Source organism: Polyodon spathula, chromosome 11 (genome assembly GCF_017654505.1).
Source record: "Polyodon spathula isolate WHYD16114869_AA chromosome 11, ASM1765450v1, whole genome shotgun sequence".
Lineage (NCBI taxonomy): Eukaryota > Metazoa > Chordata > Actinopteri > Acipenseriformes > Polyodontidae > Polyodon > Polyodon spathula.
The window spans coordinates 19,941,835-19,962,696 of record NC_054544.1 but is presented as its reverse complement, the minus strand read 5'-3'; the positions used below and the strand labels follow the sequence as shown (position 1 = coordinate 19,962,696).

Sequence of the window (20,862 nt, the reverse complement as noted above, 5' to 3'; positions counted from 1 at the left end):
ACAATAAGCAATGGTTTTATATGTATTATTTCTATATTGCAGGTCATCTTGAATGCATCACAGTATATTTTTCAATCCATCTTTCAATTTATTTTGTTTACCTGAGAATGGGCCTGGTCATCAACTCTAAGGGGTCTATTTCATTTATGTAAACAGTTGCACATCTTAATAGTGTCACACCCTTCAACACCAGGTTAAGCTAGTTTTGTGAAAGTATTAATTTTTTTGTAACGTTTAATTTATTTTTGTTCGAGTATATTAAGAAAACACACAACACTGTAACTCATTTATACTTTTGTGAAACTATTCGCAATACAGACCCAAATGTCGCCTTTTCATTTTTTCAAACTGTCGTTTTTATGTCATCGCCGCTTTAAGACGGAGGGGGTGCCTTGAAACCGTCAAGTTCCATGTTTGTATCTTGAAATTGAGAGCAGAGAGGACTCCATGTTGTAACAAAGTTATTATTAAGATACTGCCCCGTTTTCGTTTTCTTTTTTTTTTTTCTTTGTTCGTTTTTAGACGTGTTATTGTAATTTTGTAAAAACATTTATGCCTAGAGTAGATTTATAGAGTTAAAGATCGGGGGGTAATTACAATAGAATAATAACTATTTGAAGCAACAGGCTATACAGGAATTTCAGATCTAATGGACAATCACTCCACGTCCATAATCACTCAGGTTAGCAGAGATGAAGAGGTGAATACCCATTTGCAAGAAAAAGGTAAGATTTGCAATTACTTTTTTTTTAAACCTAACAACTGAGCTGTTTGTTTAATTGCACTTCTGAAACTTTTCTTTTTTTAGGGGGGGGGCGGTGTTTCAAAAAGCTGCTGTCGGTTTTGCACAACCACTGCTATCCTTTAATTTATGCTTTGGTTTTGTTTTTCAATCTGCACAATCTCGTAGTTTGATTTAATGAAAATCTACAAAAGTCGAGGGCATGTTTGACACTTCTGCACATACGCGGCGCAGCTGACCCGCCTGTCACTTGTTTATGTTAGAGTTTGAAGCCTCATGAACCGCTTTTTCGTTTTTAAAAGTAATAATATAGTCCATCGGTAGTTTCTCGTTCAAAACAAGTTTATACAAATCTAACGATAAAGTCGTTTTTTTGTGTGTGTGTGTGTGCTATTGCAATTTAATTCCCGTATTTGGAAGCAAGCGAGGGGGCGGGGTCTATGCAATACTGTATTTTTACTAAGGCCTTTTCATTTTAAAGTTTTTTTTTTTTTTTTTTTTTTTTCTGATTTTATAATTATTTACTTGTTTCATATAAGTTGGCGCGTTTAGTAGAGTGCATGTATTCATTTATAGTATAAAAAAGTTTTATGGACGAGTGTGTGGGTTACATTATTATTATTATTATTATTATTATTATTATTATTATTATTATTATTATTGTACAGTAACTTACTCTACACTTAGAATAGCACCAGAGACACTGCAGGAACCACACAAGGTAATTCTTTTGGTAGAGTATTAGATTATTTAAAAATATATAATGACAATCATCAATATACTGTATGGGTGGTAATAGCAGTATTGAAAAAAAAAAAAGACATTTGTAAACAGGAAGTCTTGGCTGTTAGGCTTACACTGCAGCTGCCTATTTTCGGAAATTATGTTTCACGTGTAATGCATGTGTTTCATATTTCTGTACCTCATTGCTGCTTGAGCTGGTACTGTAGTCTGAATTCTGTAATATATTAATTAATCTCTCTTTATTTTATCACCTCAGTGGACCTAAAAAGGACACCTCACAATTAAGGCCACTTATTGTTTTATTTCTTTACACCTTTGCCACAGTGTCAAAGCATTGTATATCAGAAACCATTTGAGATAGTGACTTCAAACTTGCAGGGTTAAATAAACCCTTTGTGCTAAATGAGTCTTTATGCTGTGCACACAGTTGTTGTATTTGACTTTCTTATGCAGGTTTATTTACCAGTGTTATGCAGTAATAACTCATTTAATCACAGCATTGCTTTAAACCCTTATACAAACCACATGCCTTGACATAGTTCGGTTATAATGTTGATACACAGCTGTATTCTATGACCCTCTCAAAGTTCCACCACAGGTGGTGTCCAATGAGCATTACCCATTCCAGTGACGCAATGCTTTTAAACACTGGATGTGTCAATGATAACATCATTTTCACACTTCCATTTGACTTTTAGTATATTATCTGTAAGGATTGCCCTATATATTGCACTTTTCCATATTGAAATACAAGCAACAAATAAAGCAACAGGCCTACAATATTACCAATTTTTCCACCATACAACCGAGCTGCACCGGGACCATTGTTAGGGGGAGATTGTTTGGGAAAAGAGAAGCTGTTACCCCATTGGTCAATCCCTTAGCTGCCGCACAAAAAAAAAAAAAATCGCAAAAATAGTTTGTGTGCCGCCTGTCGCATCGCAGGCAGTGTGAACGATTCATATTAAAAACACTTTTTAAATTTATTTTTTGTTGTGGTGTGTCGTACGACACATTCGCTTGTCAAATCGCGTCCGTTGTGTAGAGGCCTTTTCTGCTGCATATAATCGCAAAGCATACCTATTTGGCTAAAGAAAGTGACTTGCAGTCACAGTGGCAGTCTGCTTCCAAGAGGTAGGAAGCTTGTGTCCCTACATCTTTACTATCTTTTCAATAAGACTTCCTTTAGAAACTAAAGCTTAAAGTATGGAAGAATGCAGTTGCTGTAACAGACAGGAAGAAATTAGTTTTTAGTGTAAAACTGAACAACATAGACATTCAGTATTGTAACATGCTTCCCCTGCCAAGCCTGTAAATAAGAAGTTAGGGCTATCATTATCATAACATGGATCACTTTAAGCATATCCACGGTATGTACCTGTAAGAGTGACACAGATTGACAGATTGACATGTAACCTGCTTTCAGAATTATTTTGTACTGTTACCTGGCAAGGGTTGTTGAGCATAATGTTATTGCTGCCCTTGACGTCATTGTAAATATGAGCTGGTCAGTGTGTCTGCTGCATATTAGGGTTGTTTTACTTTCTAGAAACCAGTCATGGTGCCATCACCTTTGCTGCATTGTGTTAGTACTGCCTGTCTTAGAAATAGGGAACAAGGGTTGTGTTGAAATTGTTCCTTATTGCAGTACTTATAGGACTGGTGCTCCGTTTATGTTGGCTTTGCAGTTTGTTTACTTTCCTTAAACTCGCCAACAGCAGGCACTCAAAGCACCTCCCTCTGTGAAACGAACTTGTTAGCTATTAACTGATATGCTTATGCTACAGTACCTCCTTAAGCAAAACACAGGAAATAAGAGAATCTCCTGCACAGAGAAGTGGAAAACATCTGCAATACATACACTGCAAATGTTTAAATGGCTGGTCCCTCCAATGATTGATTTATTTGTTAAGCAAATAGCATCCCTGAAATGTATTCTTATATTTATATATATAAATGATGCATTTCCCATTTGCAAATCAGTTTGTCACATGGGTAAAAGAGGATCTGTTAGCTTTGTATAATAATAGGCACTCAGGTAAAAGGTGATTCTGTATACAACGATGTATTGGTTTCACAAGGAATCTCAATAATGATGACTTAGTACACTTTTCTGCAGACTTTATTTAAAGATAGTCAATTATCCTCATAGATCATTGATATGTGTTACGTTTGTGCCATACATCCTATTGACAGTTCCTGCTTATGTATACATGTAGACTAGTATGCCGTCATTATTCAGAATATTCAGAAATTTAATTTTCCCTCATGTATTGATAATTGTCATATTTGAAAACATATTGTTGATGGTTTGAAACACTGACTTTAAAAGAAAGACGACATAATTAAAATTCTAAAATAAAATCATAGATAAATGTATAATACAGTGTTTTATTAATTTTTAAATTTCAAAGTGATATTTTGAAAATGCAGGGCTGTGTCAGTTTCATTGAACTGATAAGACCGTCCCGTTCAAAGTTCAGTTTCAGTCAGTGAAGGGAGCAGAGCTGTCCAGGGGTTTGAAAGAAAAGCTGGTTGCAGTTAACACAATACTTTAGTGAGTACTACAAGTCACAAAAGGTCAGTTTTGAAAGAAACACATGCTGTTGCAAACATGTACAGGATTTTCATTTAAAAACATGTGGTTCTTAGTTTGCTTGACTTACTTTGCAGGAAATCTGTTGCATTTGCAATTCCTAGGTCATTTCACCTCGCCAATGTAAATTAAATACAGTTTCATAATTACTTGGTGTTAACAGATTTGAAATAATCTAAAAGAAGTGTGTCAGGGTGTGAAATAACCGACTGCAATTCCCGCAGTGCCCAAGCTGCTTGCTGCAATGCCCCCCCCCCCCCCCCCCCCCCCCCAAATTAAAATAAAACTTAAGTTAAAAGTTGTCTGTAAGCCCGTCCGTCATTGGAACGGTTGTTCCAGAGCAGCAGAGTGGAACCTAGAGCCCATTCCCAAACTTGCTCAGCGTCAGCTGGCCCGTTCTGCCACAATTCAATTGAATTTTGTCTAATCTTGTCCTGCGAGAAAATTAGTCATTATCATAATGTGTTATTATTGCCATTCTTTTCACTCTGCACCTCCCAGAAAGACCTACAGTAGCATCGGTTAATGACAGGCAAACAGAGGGAGGGATGCTGTTAGACTGAGCTCTGCTCTTCATTGTGATGCAGGGCACGCTCCATTGCCTGAGGAAGTTTATATTTCAATTTCTTTTTTTTCAAGGCCATGTTATTTGTAAAGCAGTTACCAAACTACAGTTGCGTAGACACTGCAGACTGAACAACTCATTTGATCAACTATCATTATTAAACTCCAGCCATGGGTACATCTTCAGCCAGTCTGCGTGAAAATCTGTCTTTTTTTTTAAACTTTCCTTTCACTGGCATCGCTTATTTGTGCTGTTGTATTACTAAGGCTCTGTCTAAGCCTCTAGTCTTCTATTAGTGAAGTGTGACTGAGTTTAGCAAAAAAAATAAAAAATAAAAAATATATCCTGAATATTCAATTTTTGCCAAATTACCTTTTTGTATTTTTTCATTATAAAAGTTAATGTTGTTTTTAAATTTGATTTTTTTTTTTATTATACAATTTGATTTTTACAATGGAAAAGTAGCCTGTATTTTATTTTTGTAACAATTTGGGTGCGACTCACTCAGAAAACATTGATTTGTGTTTTTGAATTACAATTTCATCAACATAATAGGCTCTGTATTTATTTATTTGTTGTTGTTTTATGAATGAGTATGAAATCACCTTGGAGCCCTGTGTTGGATTTATGTTTTGCCTTTTTGCCCCCTGGAACTACTTTGGATCCTCTGAATCTTCACGCACAATGAAGGCAACATTGCCTAGCCCTTCATGACCCTAACTTCATGCCCTAGTGTGTCTTGCAATGCTTAGTAAGGTCTGCAGATGACGGTATGTGTCATACCCAACTGAGTCGGTTTTCAGAATATTATCTGCCACACCATATTACATTTACAGGTGAATATAAAGCCAGGAGCCTTAGAAAGGTTTTAAAATTCTGCATATATGATCATCATTTTTTTATTGTAAGTGCAGATCACAGTGGCTCAATCTCTGCGTTCTAAAAAGCTGTAAATAGTAAAGAGTTTTGTTAAGGGAGCGTGGTATTCCAGGAAAGCAGCTGTTCTGGGCTATTTCTAACTAAACCACCATTTTTTGGTCACATAAAACAATATTCCTACTCCGATTTTTACAAGCTATGACACGCAGTGTGGTGTAGGGTTAACCACACAACAGCATAAGCATTTTTTAATCACAGTCAGATTTTGGCTCTGGGGTTGTTTTCCCACAGACACAGCTGTACTGTTCTACCTGTCCTTAATGGTGCATTTTATGAATTGGCTTCCTCGCTTTTTCCTGCGTCTATCATTTTAATTCACTTACGTTACGAGGCTTTTTTTCAATTTTATTAAAACTTATGAAGACCACATAATTGATACTATCAAATGAAACGTGATATGGCTAATAATAGTGCTGTAAGAATTACTAGATTCATATTGAGGTCATCAATGATTCATCGTACTGTTAGCCTAAATGTTTCAATATGACTAAGTTCTTTAGCAGTTTATTGCAGTTTTACTAACAACATGTTTTTTAGCCATCGTTTGGGCTCAGCTCTTTTATCCGAGGGTAACTGAACACAAACTGGATGTTTTGTATTGTTTAGCACTTCATTTTCTTTTGTATTTTAGAAATTGCTGTCGCCGTTTTTCTAGAATACTAATAGTTATGCAAACTCTGTTAGATAAATAAGTGTCATAAAAAATACATGCTTGCCATTGAGTAACCTGTTGATATTTATCCAGGTGTTTAATGCAGTAATCAATCAGTACATCCACAATCATCATTATTTCATGCAGCTCTATTGAAAACAATGAGAATGGTTTGAACACTGTTCGATAATGCTTTAACAGGATTTGTACATAAAGCCACAGTAAAAGGCTTAACATCCTATTTGAAATCAGTAATAGAAACTGACTGCTACATGACAAATGTTGTAGGCTATTGTTTGTCAAAGCATTTCTGACTGGATTACTGGTAAGAGTAATACGATCTATATTCCATTGCCTTGTAGACATCATTTGTAATCTTGATGTGTAGGGACATAAAAATAAATTGTACATATGAATGTGTAAAATGCATATTTTTTATGTATAGCAACAATGAAAAATTGTAATAAGTTTACATAACTAATTTAAAGTTTGTCTGTTTACGTATTCAAAAAATATTTAGCCAGGGTAAATGCCTGATGCTGCAGTTTCATTTTCAGCATCGTTAATTGTTCACAGACTTTGGGCAATCAGTACTAATCAATCAGACCTCAGTACTAATCAGGATTTACAATAGGGGATTATTTATTTTATTCTTTTTTTTTCACAATGTCTACAGTATAGAGATGATTTTGCAGAAGTGCAGAAGCGTGGGGCATGTTTAATCATGTAAGGAATGAGAGCGCAGAGCTTGGCTTTTCATTCACTATGGTCTGGTTGTATTGCAAGATATTGTCAGACTTGAAAATACAGTAGCAGTGCCGGTGTTCAAAAGGCTTACACGTGTCCTGTGTTTCTGGTAGGACACGCACTAGTAAAATTCTGTGTGTCTTGTGTATACATGACAGTTTACTACAGTATGATATTAAGAAAGTATGCCAATTAATGTTATAGTTTTAACAATGCAGAATCATGTACACCACTACATGCAAATACAGTGCAAAAATAAATTGAATTTTGGTTGATTTAAAATGAATAATTTTTTAGAATCTCCACCTGCACAGGGATGGAGTACTGTAAGACTTCAGTTGATAGCTGTTTAAGTCTAAGTTTAAGTTTATTGTGAGCTTTATTAGACACATTTGATTAATCAAGCTTCTAGAAAAAGTTGTAATGAATCAAACTGTATTTCAGTGGTAGACTGATTTCCTTCATATTGTTTGACATTCATGTGATTCTTTTCATGGCCCTGGGGGCGGGGTCTGAATGTAAAAAAGGCAACTATGTAACGTGTGTTTTCAAAGGTAGAAAATCTGCATCTACCTGTTCACATGAGCAAGGCAGGAGACCAGAAAGACATTGCTGGAGGGCCTCAGATCCTTCTACTCTCCGCTAGAAATTTAGTTTATGAAATCCAGAGCAGGGACAATGTTACTGTAATATTACTGACTATACTAATACTGTGTATTGTGATTGGATAGACTTGTTGTATATTCCAGTTTACAGGGTGTCAGTAGGAGGTCATGTTGAACCTCTGATCTGTACAACATTGTCCCGCAATCCACCAGCAATACAGTGAACAAGAGTACAGAACTGAAACCTCCCTTTCTCTTCCCTGCAATGCTAACCCACTTAATGACGTTTACATTTGTGTTCTCACTCAGTGTAGGAGGCAAAGTTTATTGGGCATTTGATTTTACTGAAACACATTGCATCTTATGAAGTAAGTAATGCCATTTTACAAAAATGTGGAGATTTATACCGGGTTGAGAACAGGGCCAGTTGTACTGAAGAGGTCAATAAATGGGCCACGTTTTAAAACTAATAAATAAACAATTACCATAATTAACATTATCATAATATGTTGCTTAAAACATAACACAATATATTCATAATAAAGTTTTTACCTATAAATAACAGTAACACGTTTAAAGAGTGGGACTCGCGGTCTAGCTTGGTGTTGATTGTTTACGTCATTATCGTCACCATATTGGAAGCTAAAATTATGTTTTTAAAACACCCTTTTCTTATACCAGTACAGTAGTACCCAACTCGCACCACAAAGTGATCCATTGAAACCACAAACTCGCAATTGTACACTACAAACAAGGAAGCGTTGGCGAAACATGCTCTTCTGTTGGTGAAATGTGTGTTGTAAGCCAGAGTACAGTATACATAAAGTATGGGTCAGCTATTGTTTGCAGCAGGGTAGCAGAATGTCCAAAATCTTCGGGGCACAGACTGCAAACCTTCCAGACTCTAGTGTCTCCTTCGGATGCCGGTGAAAATTGAAAACTTCGTGCCAGGTGGCGGGGGGATAATCTTCAGCTCCCGACCAAATCCTTTGGCGAACATTCTGCTGCCCCGATTTGGAGTTAATTGAACTGTTTGTTTTAATTTATGCATTCTTATTCAGGGATTCTTTGTTATATGCAATCAGCCCTATCCAAAACTTTTTGTATGCTTGTTTATTTGTAGTTGTTCAGATATACTCCAAGGTCCACCAGAAATCCACGTATTGGCCACAGCTGCTTTACAACAATTTAACACCTTTTCACACCTTTTTCATTTTGGCCGTACATCCTGTGGACACTATTATGAGATTTCATTTTTTTTGTGTATGTGTGTGAGATATTATATATATATTAGTTTATCTTGCTCATGGTCTTCACTTATCAAGGTGGTGTGTATCTCCCGGTCAGGCAGTGAGGGAGTTCACGTTGTTATGACACAGTGTGCTTTGGTTTAGTTTGAAAGACCAGTATAAGCTTAGTCGTCTCTCAGATTATTATTATTATTATTTAAATATTACTCATACATTGTGTGACCCCTTGTATCTCCTACAAGCCAGCATGACATTCTTCATTTTAAAATTGTCAGTGAAGTGACCAGTGATGCCAATGTACGAGTGCATGTCCCTACCAGACCCAATGTCCACAGTCAGGCAGAGGCCCAGAATTTATGCTAGATCAGAACTTTGAAAGCGTTGAAAGCTGAATCTTCCACATGTGACAGAGGTTAAGGGACGGTGCGAGAAAGTTCCTAGGAATCAGATGGATCTAACAGTTTACATCAAATTCTATTCCAGGTTTATGAGTAAAGAAAATGCATGTAGTTGGAGGAACAAATATAGCATAGGTTGTAGCTGACAACATAATACAGGAAAGCAAGAGAACAGATGTGCCTTCAGTTTATTCTTGAATACAGAGGATCGGGCCTCTCTTAACAGTTACTATCAAATCACATGTAACAAGACACAATACATTCTAACTGCTGAGAAACTTACAAACTTTACTCTCCTGTATAGCTATTGATGCAAGAAAAAATGGTTACTTTAAATGTAGCTCGCCTTCATGTGTGTGAAGAAGTTGGAGGTAGTTCTGCAGGACCCCGAGACTGCATGCTCACACTTCATCTTGAAATTACCAAGGGCAGTCTTTCGGCCCTGGGGGCACTCATAGTGGTTGAAAATGCAAGAATGTGATGGCATGGTAGCTTGGAATGGTATCTCCTTATATAGAGCTCATAGTTAACAGTTCACACATGTTTGAATTCAAATGTAATGAATTTAGATTGTTGGTCACTAATCAAGGTAAATCCAATTATATTTGATTTGTTAAACCTGCTTTTAATATCAAGCTAACGATGCTATCATTTATCAGCAGATCACACATGTTTATTATCACCCATTTATTACCAATGGAGAATTACTAGATTAGCAACTTCATTAGCAACTGCCCAGAGAGGTATCACAGTGAATTATGTACCTGTTTTGGCAGTCAGAATTGCAGAAATTCATTTTCAGAGATCTATTTAGGTCTCCTAGTCTTGTGCAACAAAACCACAGTAAATGTGGGGGGCAGTGGAAGTAGTCTGCAGGTAATTAAGTGATTTGAAAACCTAGTTACAGTATTGCACTTTTGTAAAAGCCTCATTCTTTCTGGGTTCACTGAGCCTGTCGGTCTATATCAGCTCTGAACTGCCATTTCTTCACTGTCTTGAATTTCCTGTTCATATTTTTTAGGTCAAACAAGACTTTTTGCGTGGGTGCTTCAATGTTCAGGCCCAATTCCATTCAACTAGAGAGCGTGTTCTTTTGGTTCAATGGTAAGATGTACGTTCTTGAGAAGCAGTTGCCCACCCATCGTCTCTCCATTCAATTCAATGGGCTGAGATGCCAAGAATGGAGCTGGAGGGTGGCAGTAATAGGAGTGATTTTATATGGGCTTGACTAGTGAGGTGCTCCAGAATGGGGAAATTACATCTCTACTGTATAGATCTTCCCATTGGACCAGTAGGGCTTACCCCAGTCCAAAGCTTTGATAATTTGACCAGTATCCCTTGGCTACTACTTACTAACCCTAAACTGGCACAGAGTTCAAGTCCTCAACTCTGACCACTTGGCCACACTGCCATTATTGCATGGCTTTTAATTCCAAGTTTGGTCTATGAAGTTCTGTTGTCCTGTGGGCTTCGTTGTCTTCCGAACCTCATTTAGAACCTGCTCTGTTAACACCGTGTAACAAATTATTATTTTTTTGTTTGTTCCTGGGTAGTAAGTGTTATTTCCTAATTGCTTATGCCTCAAAAGTATAGAAAATGGCTATTATTCCCCACAAACTTTGCTTTTGTGACCAGGACAGTGATATTTCAAAATATCACTATTTCCAATGGGAAAACGGGCAAATGTGTGTCTTTTCGTTCACATAAAGTAAGAAAAAAACAACATATGAATCCAAATTAACATGTATTTATACTAAAGTAATACAAAAATGATTACAAAAGATTTAGAAGAGTAGTTTTTCGAGATTTACGATTATACTGTAAATACCGTTAAATGCATTTTAAACTGTAAAACTCGTAATAAACTTTATAGCAGGAAAGATTGAATTTAGTTATTGTTAATTTTTTTTATTGCTAGAATTATTTTATTCCTCTCAGGAAATGTGTCTGCACTTTGACTAGCACAGGCAAAGAAATGTTATGGGGTTCTAGTAGGTTTGCCATTTCCCTGTGGGTTAACCATTTGCCTCAGATCTTAAGTGTTTGAAGATATGGATACAGTACGTACGCTTAGGACCTATTGGTGCATATTTGAACAGAGATGAGGAACTGTACTGTAGATCACAATCAAGACGACCTAACAGATGAGTGATTTTTGCAAGGGTTGCCTTAACTAGATTAACTGATCTAATGTATTAACACACTGCCGTTTGTTTTTCTTCAGCACAGGTATTGATGTCCAGTCCTGCTGTTTTGAACTATATCCTTGAAACATTCTTTCGCACCGCCCTGCTTTGCTGCACCTGGGTCTTAAAGCTGCAGGATCCCACACACAACTTACTGTGTTTCATTATTCTAAACTGTGATTCTTCTTTAGCTTCAGTTTTTCATTGTACTTCACTAGATCTTGTTGGCATTCCAGTTTGTTGATGGAAGTTTCAGCATGCAGATACACATCCCACTTTGTCACACTGTGAACTAAAACCTCATTCTCAAATTTCTGCTGCAGCAAGCAAAACAAATGTAAACAAATTATGTTTTTGTTCTAGTCGAATACATTTACTGGAAATATCTTTGCAAATCGGCACTGGCACTGCATTGGTAAATTAGAAATTAAACTCGCTGAATTAATCTTGTTTTTACTTTGCAGGTGCACAGAGTCCGGCCTCCTCCTCCTCCTCCTCCTCGAAGAAGAAGAGGAAGAATAAGCCACAAAGCAGAGGTCTTTTCCACAGCCTGTTCTGCTGTTTCTGCCCTGATGAATCGGAGCACATACCAGACAACAGCAAACCACCCCTCCTGGTGGAGGAAAATGGAAGTGTCTCAAAAGTAGGCTTCATGATTAACTTACTCACTTACTGGCTGTTTATTGGGTGCTGTGTAGTCAAGAATGCAGCCCTGGGAAATGCTGACTGCTGAATGTTTGCATATTGTTATGTCACTACCGGTCAAAGTGTTATTAAAGTAGACGCCTACTGATCATGTGACCTTATTCAGCTAAATTGCTGTGGTGAGAAATCCTTCTGTTGTTTTTGCATTTTAAGGATAATTCTGAAAGGGTTTGTATGCTGTCAATTTGTTCAAGCGTTACTTGGAATCTTCTGGTGTTTGCAATAATTCTGTATAGTTCTGGGTTGCTCCACTGTTCCGTTGTTGTGATTTTCAGAACCCTTAGTGCTTTACCAGCCCCACCTATTTTACAGATGTATACATATAGAGAGGTGGGGCTGGTGTTGTTGAAAGGTCACAGTCACATGGTTTGAATGGATTGAGGAAGGCTGTTCAGTCCTGGCACTTAGGATTCTCCAGACAAGCTCAAAACCCGGTAAAGGCAGATTCTAACTCCATTTTGGATATAACCCAGAACCGCTCAAAATGACATAATAAGTGAGGGAAATGTAAAAGAAAACCCCCAATATAAATGGCATTTGAAGCTGCTTATTCTTCAGTAAATACTATCCCTGGGTTCTATTTTGTAGTTGCAGTTAAGCTTCTAATGTTACATGCTGCCTGTTTCTCACAATACTAACATCTTGCTGGATAAGCCGCTGAAGGCTGCTGTGTGTGTCATGGAATAGAATTGAGCAAAACAACATGCATTTTGAGGTGTAAGATGAAAACAAACCTGTTTATTGGGTAAACTGTAGTCTTCCTGCATTGTTTAGACATGAAGTGATCTTTTCAAATGTCTCATGAAATACGAGACATCAGGTTCAATTTTAGGGTTGAAAGTAGACCCTATAGGGTACCGGACTTGGCAATGATGCACTAATGCTGACATTGTAAATTGAGGGTTCTTTCTGCCATCTTGTGGTGAAAATGGGTATAACCATTTTAAAAAGGTATTCAACATTCAGAACCGATCATAGGATAAAGACACAAAAACAGAAAAAAAAAAAACAGACTCTTGACCAATTATTGTTAGCACAAGGTATTGTTAGTGTGGTACATATTAAGATAAACTCTAACAAATCAGTAATCTGAACAGCCTCTGGTCCCAGCCGGTTTGGATTATTAACTTAGTTAGGGAGCAAATGTTTCTCTTGCATGAGTTTTTGCTAATTCCAAAAGCAGTATTTAAAGGGACATTATTAATAGGATCAACTTATATATCTATGTCCTTCCATAGCAAAGCATATTAAGCATGAGATGGGAAGCTACCATAGGTTCAGTCCACACAGAAAGCCTAAATGCAGCTGTACTATTTATTCAATTTGGTTATTCCTTTTATTGGGGAAAAAAGTCCATTACTGTCAACACCTTTTACTACAATGATCTATGTAGTGTGATAGTTATAGGAAAAAAAAAAAAAAACTGTGCTGTTGTAGGCTATGTCTTGGGCAACAGCATTTCTGATTTGGATGAAACTGCCCTTGAGCATGAGCTGACACCTGCATTGTGGCGTTTCTGTCCTAGACAGGATTGCATGTTCCTGACGTACTTTCTTGTTTAACCTCCAGGCAGTGAAACCCCTCCTTCCCCAAGTAAAAAGTCAAGATGTGGGGAAGATCTGTGTGCTAATTGACCTCGATGAAACGCTAGTTCACAGTTCATTTAAGGTGAGCACCTACAAGAGGCATTTCAAATCGTACCACAAAGTGAATTCCAGTCGCTCTAATTTTATGTTCCTCACATGCATGTTATGATTGCACTGCATAGCATACATTGAGGACTTTTGTGCAGTAAAACTGAACTTTTGAAAAACTGGGTTTGGTCCTCTCTTCATTTAATCAGACTTGGGTACAGACAATCCCCTTGGCCTGAAATATTAAGTCGTCTTTGTTTTTACCTTTGACAGCCAGTGAACAATGCTGATTTTATCATTCCTGTTGAAATTGATGGGACAGTTCATCAGGTAAGTGATGTAAAGGAGATGTGTAGAGATAATGTAATGGTAGGCAAAAGCATCAGCCATTCATACATGTATACCATATTTGTCCTGCAAGTTTCTATCAGGCCCAAGCATTAATCTCTTCCTTTTCTGAGACGCATGTGAAAAGCGACCTGCTGTCCAGGTCAGTATGTCCTAGCCAGGTTTGACCTGCCTGCTTCTTTTAGACTTGCATTAGCTAGAATGTCCTGTATTTATTTAAAATGGAACCATCTAAAGTCAAGCAATGGCACTAACAGATACCAAGGGAGCTTCCCATCATAGCTCTACCAGCACAGCTCAAACCCTCTGTGACATTCTGTCTTGAGCTTCTTCCTGGGAGACTCCGAATTGTTCCAGTGTGTTTGTTGGTTTTATAATGTGGACTGATCTCCACTGGGAGCTATGCTGTGACTAAAATGGCAGAGTATTTTTTTTCTTATCCAATTTGAACTCCAGAGGTGAAAGGCATGAGAAATAATAAATTGGCCTGACTCCACAGCTTGGCTCTTGCAGACTGTGGCTTAAGTACTTGGATAATGGTAAATGGTCAATACTGCTGCACTACTTACTGTTAATAAATGATGACTTTAAATAGTTTAAGACTGTTGAACAGACTCAAGTAGCAAATGTATTAGCAGTGATAAACCGTGTACTACTAAATACTGACTCCTGGCTTTACTGATACAGAAATAGTAGTCAGTACCTTTTTATAATTTAAAAAGCACAACATGGTACCACAAGAAAAAAAAAGCTGCCTGACATGGACTCCACAATGAGCTACACAAACTGCTCTACTGTTTCAGAGGTTGTCTTTTAATTGAAGGACCCTTTTGCTCTCTTCATTTTGTTTCCTATGCAACTCAAGAGGACCCATTGGCGTTTCAGGCTGGTGCCTGTTTCAAGTAATCCAGGATAGGCTGGTCCTATCCAGCAAAGCCTATTCTGGACGACTTGGTACAGGAACCAGGCCAATAACTACAGGCTCAGCAGGGCGGAGGAAATGTGCTTGATTTTATTTTTATATTCAGGGAGTGTTTTCAGTTTCAGTAATGTTCAGATTGTGTCCCTCTAAACCCTTATTAACATATTATTCTTAATCTGTAGCAGGTATCGAAGCATCTGTATATTTGTAGTGGTCATTTGAAGTCAGGGATTTGAAGATGAAGTCCACAGGCTGGTAACCCCAGCAGATTGTTAATTACCTTGGCACTGTCCTGTGAGACACAATTGTTTCTATTATCTTATAAAAAAAATGCATTTAAAAGCAATTGACCTATGTTCTGTGTTTGTTATTTGGTATTGTGGTGGGGTGTAGAAATGAGTACAGAGTCATGGGGTTAGGTGCAATTTTCTTTTATTGGTGTCTACAGGCACACATACTTCCAACACTGTAGTCAGAGTATTTACACGGTACATTCCAAGCACTTGCCACAGTTTCTCTTGCTGTCTTGTATACCTGGTCCCGAATCAGCAGTCCAGGCTCGCTTGACCAGTTGTTGCTTGGCAGCTCTTAATCCTCCTAGGAAAAGCAGTGAGATTCAGTAAGACGGCCATGGTTTTCTTACCTTTTTGCCATTTCACCTCGTTCCCGCACCAATCCCCAAATTGAACCAACCTACACAATTCCTTTATGTGTACCAAGACCTGTCCTGTTAATCTGCAGCCACTCGCTATTTGATAAAACTGCCACTGAAATCTCTATCTTAACTGGTACAGAACTCAATACACAGTGTGTAGCCAACCTCCCCATTATGGCCTCCGCAGCCGGGCTCTATACTTACTGCATGTCTGTCAGCCTAGCGCCTTAGTCTGTTGGGAGGTCAGTTTTTCCATTGTCCATTTTCCTTCACCCTGTCACAGGTATTTTTTAAACACCACTATAAGAATAGCAGCGTCATAACTAGAATGTAATTCTTGAGTTACTCTTTGTCTCTTTATATCTTACTGTTATCATTTCCCTGTTTCTGTGCCACTCCAAACCAGTGGTGTAGTGGTAAAATAAAAAAAGAGGGTAAACTTCCCTGTTTGGTAGAGCTGAACAGATAAATTGAGAAGATAAACATGAATATATACATTGTTATTGGCTCTCAGCCAATCAGAGCCATCCATAAAGTTCTTTCCCCTTTCAGGTGCTGTTCACGTGAACAGTCACAAACCCGAAGGCGCACTTCACTGAACAGTTCTGTGAGCGTCCTTGACAGGCTAGGATGAAGGCTACTAGCACCACCCTGCAGGTCCAGTGTGCCTAACAACAGAACATTAACAGAACATAAACAACCAATCATTCTCACTCGAACAACCACACACACACACTCATACACACACAGACATAGAACATGCAGTCCAGCTGCCACGTCGCCACTGCTCATGCCACAGTTCTGACTGAGAGCTTTCAGCTGTCTCGCACCCAGCAAAGCAACACAGACGCTAACCATTAAACTATCTTGTCTTTAACCCAGGATTTGGATATCACATGAGAGTAGAAGTGAGTAAACTCCTGTATCCCTTATATAAGAAGGGAGTAAATGCTATATTGCCAAATAAAAAGAGGGTAAACACCATTTACCTGCATATACTCTCAACTACACCACTGCTCCAAGCATTCTTCTTGCATCAACACAGTTCTGCTGTCTATCCCTCTGCCTTTATTAATTCATGTATTTCTTTTTTGAAACGCAGGTGTATGTATTAAAGCGCCCTCATGTGGACGAATTTCTACAGCGCATGGGTGAGCTCTTCGAGTGTGTGCTGTTCACTGCCAGTTTAGCCAAGGTAAGTGAGTTTAGTGCAACAAAAAGTACATTGATAGTGTTTTTCCAAAAATATTTCAGTATTAAATATTACTATTCTATAAGAAACTTCATACATTTTCTATGACATTTTATGTTAGGGGTTGGTGTTAAATTAATATACATACATTTTCTGGTCTAAAATAAGCAAGTAAAGACATAAGCAGTTCAGTTATTGTTCTAATAGTTTCCTGCTTGTTTTATGTCATTTAACATGACTTTTTTGTCTTGGAAAATTGGCCTTAGGTACCCAAATAGTTACCTAATATGTTCAGAACTATTAGGCTAAGTTTCATGAAACCTTATTATTGTTTATCAGTCAAGTTCTGCCACCTGCTATGTGGTGTTGTCATGCAGACTTAGTGCTGATCCCTTTTTTGTTGAGCTATTGAGTCCTACATGATTGGGACCAACTGTCCAGCTTTGATGAAACTTAACAATATACATGGGTACTTGTTACTAAAATGCTGTAGCTGTAGATCATGGGAACTTTGTTATGTTATGATGTTAATTATACACGTTAGATTACATTGCAGGTACTGCTTTTACAAAATGCACACAATTCCACAGTTGTAATGTTCCTCATATCATGGTTCATTCATAACTACCACTCAACAGAACTGCATTAACAAATACTAAAATGCACTTCAATGACAAACGCCATTGCTAGTATTTTGAAATGCCGTCAATGTTCTTCTAGTTGAAATGTTTAAATCAAGTTCCTTTTAGTATTTCATATCATAGTTGTAACAGTGTGTTCCCCCAAAACACTGAAAACCCCTACCCACTTACCAGCCTCCAAACGCCCCTTCAGTTTTTGATTTAATTGAATGAATTCCAGAATAAGACTATGCAAGTATCTTTCAGCTGTCATATGTTACACCCTACAATAAATATACAATGGAGTCAAATAAAAAATATTAGACGAACATTTCAAATAAACCTGTTTATCCCTGTGCTGCGTGCAAGTGCAATACTTTGATATTGTAGTTTCCGTTCCTGTAACCCTTGTTCTCTCCCCTTGCTCTCTACAGTATGCAGATCCGGTATCCGATTTGCTGGATAAGTGGGGCACATTCCGTAGCCGGTTGTTCCGGGAGTCATGTGTGTTCCACCGCGGCAACTACGTCAAGGACCTGAGCCGCCTGGGGCGCGATCTCAAGAAGAGCATCATCATAGACAATTCCCCAGCCTCCTACATCTTCCACCCCGACAACGCCGTGCGTAACTATTTCTTTATTCCTTCTCTCTCTCTATCACGCTGTCTCCAGCTGGCTTTCCTTACACCATCGAGGCTGTATATACCCACTGAATTATAAAGTAGCTTGGGTGAACCCTGAGTGGCGGAACAGGATTCCAAGCAGTTTTAGACAACAGCACACTGGTTGGATCTCTTTAGCCTCATCACTAATTTAGAAAAAAAAAAAAAAAAAATGAAACTTTTTTTTTTGTTGTTTTTAATGCTGCTCAGTTTAGTCTTCTAGAATGGGCCATTTTATAATACTTCAGTGTTACTGGTGGTAAGAACTTACTGCAAAGCTTGATGTCAAATTGCTTAATATAATTTATGCTTACATACTATTATTTAGCAATTTTAACACTTGATATTTGTAAGGACATTTTGCACATGTTATTGAAAGCATTACAATCTGGAGATGTATGGAGGAGTCTGTCTGGTCATCTAAGTATTTCACATTGTTACACATGTAAACTGCTTATCTAATTGTGATGATACATTATAAGGACACACAGTAGAACCTGCCATATTAGATTTCATTTGTTCCAGGGATCCATCGGATATGTGGAAATGTTCTATCTCAGAGTGAATCGTTATGCTACACTGTAGTTGCTTTATTATTAACATCTCTGGGCATTATAAATGAACACTGGCAGATACAGCAGTGTCTAAAACACCAAAGTATGGTACTGCACATATACTGTACAAAGAAAAGCAGCGACAATCACTGCAAACAAAGTGCTAAAAACAAAGTATTGTACAGTTTACAAAACAGCATTCTGAAAATGGTTTTTGCCATACTTTTTCAGCCCATGCCAAAGTATCATTTTTTTACACGGTAACCCGAGACAGAAATAAAGTTTAAAAAACAGCTTTGGAGTTCAGCAAAAAATATTGCTTCAGCTTTTTAACGGTACAGTATTTATATTCATTACCTGCTTTCTTGTTTTCTTTTACTGAACATGGTTAAACTGGGCAGTTTCTTTTTACGTGAAGGGAAACAGTTTTTTGTTTTTTTAATCTGGAATTCAATCAGTTCTGTACTGCTAAGAGCTGAACTTACTGTTTTAGACCCATAACAAAATGTGCATTGATCAGTTCCATCTGTTCCGTTCAGCTGGTAGCAGCATGTGTGAATGACTCATGCAAGAGGTCCATTGGTTATTAGAGGGTATTGCATGTTATAGGATCAGGTACTATCAGCTCTACTGTACTATAGAACACGTTCTTGAAAGTTTCAGAATCTGGGGAACAGAAGGGGGTGTGTCATCCTTTAAAAAACTCACTTTTGAGTGACTGAATTGTTGCTTATCTGAACATCTATACAAACGTAGAAATACTTAAATTAAAAGATACTCAGTAGTATTAAAAAACACTTTTTCAGTGAGGAATATTTGCCATTGTGTTTTACTCTGTTGTCAGTAACTGTCACAATGGACAGCACACAGCAGATGAGACTGATGTTGATGGTGAGCTTGATAACAGGTCCTTCTGTGTGCAATAATGCAACAATTACTGATCTTTCACAGGTAACTCAAAAGTCATGATTACATTTTTTTTTATATAAAACTAATAAGAAATGAATCCGAATTTGCCTCCATCAGTGTAGACAAGTATGTAGGCCTTTCATGTGATCTGTATCTATAAAAACATTCTTGCAACATGTATTTTGCCTATACTGTATCTGTAAAAACTTTCTTGCAACATTTATTCTGACTAAACTGTTCCTATAAAAAAAAGTACATTCCTGCAATTTCCATGTTTCCTGTAGGTGCCTGTTGTTTCCTGGTTTGATGACATGTCCGACACAGAGCTGCTCGACCTCATCCCTTTCTTTGAAAGACTGAGTAAAGTGGATGACGTCTACACAGTACTTAAACAGCAGCGGACTATAAGTTAGCAGAACGGCAGGGTTGTCTGGATGGGGAGGGGCTGGTGGGCACAGACTCAACCTTTTCTTCTTCTAACCAAGAAGTCAGAACTACCCTTTTCTTCATGACCTACCCGTTCCATTCACAGGAAAGAATGGTGGAAAAGCTGAGCGGTTGCAAGTTTGGAAAGTGGCAGGGTGGAGCTGTGAAGCACTTCAGAAAAAAAAAAATATATATAGAACATTTAACACTTGAATATGTGTTATTCTCTATTTTTTTGTGTTTTTATTATTATTTTAAGAGATGAGGGTTGGGGGATGGTTCTGTCATATTATTAAAGGAAAAATATAATGTAAGAAACATGACCATTGGCAATTTGCAATATATATTATATATATATATATATATATATATATATATATATATATATATATATATATATATATAAACAACCTCTGTGTTGTAAATTCTGATATCACCAGACTTTTAAAATGGTTTATAAAATTCAGTTTTGAATATCATATTCATTGCCACTTGTCAGTTGATCCCGCTGCTAAATGAGCTAATTTATTGAGATCATACAGAATAAAATAAATTAGCTCAGCATGTATTCTACTTTGGTTTTGGTGCAGCAAATAACCGTACTTGGTGGTGGAAATATTACTTACATTGTTCCTTTTAACATATATTTTTGGAGACTGCAGACCTGGAATAGACTGAAAATTATTAGAATTGGGAGTCTATTCATGTCCTTTTGTAACATATTTTATAAAACACCTACTTGCCTTAACAACTTTTGTTTATCAGTTTTCTTTGAATTTCTCAAGTCCACTGATCTTATTTTTTTTTTTATT

The 20,862-nt window shown here is 37.4% G+C and overlaps 1 protein-coding gene across 1 annotated transcript; it reads left to right on the top strand.

Moving 5' to 3' along the window:
• The first annotated feature begins 413 nt into the window (after nt 1-413).
• LOC121323661 (carboxy-terminal domain RNA polymerase II polypeptide A small phosphatase 1-like) lies at nt 414-20,370 on the top strand. The gene is made up of 7 exons (XM_041264852.1): nt 414-725; nt 11,889-12,067; nt 13,699-13,797; nt 14,037-14,093; nt 16,791-16,883; nt 17,935-18,120; nt 19,909-20,370. The coding sequence occupies exons 1-7, from the start codon at nt 650-652 to the stop codon at nt 20,035-20,037; spliced, it is 819 nt and encodes a 272-aa protein (XP_041120786.1). The 5' UTR covers nt 414-649; the 3' UTR covers nt 20,038-20,370.
• The last annotated feature ends 492 nt before the right edge of the window (nt 20,371-20,862 follow it).

Coding starts and splice junctions, on each gene's coding strand:
- LOC121323661 (XM_041264852.1), top strand. CDS start 650: ATGGACAATCACTCCACGTCCATAATCACTCAGGTTAGCAGAGATGAA. Junction 726..11,888: donor TACCCATTTGCAAGAAAAAG/GTAAGATTTGCA, acceptor TTTACTTTGCAG/GTGCACAGAGTCCGGCCTCC. Junction 13,798..14,036: donor TAGTTCACAGTTCATTTAAG/GTGAGCACCTAC, acceptor TACCTTTGACAG/CCAGTGAACAATGCTGATTT.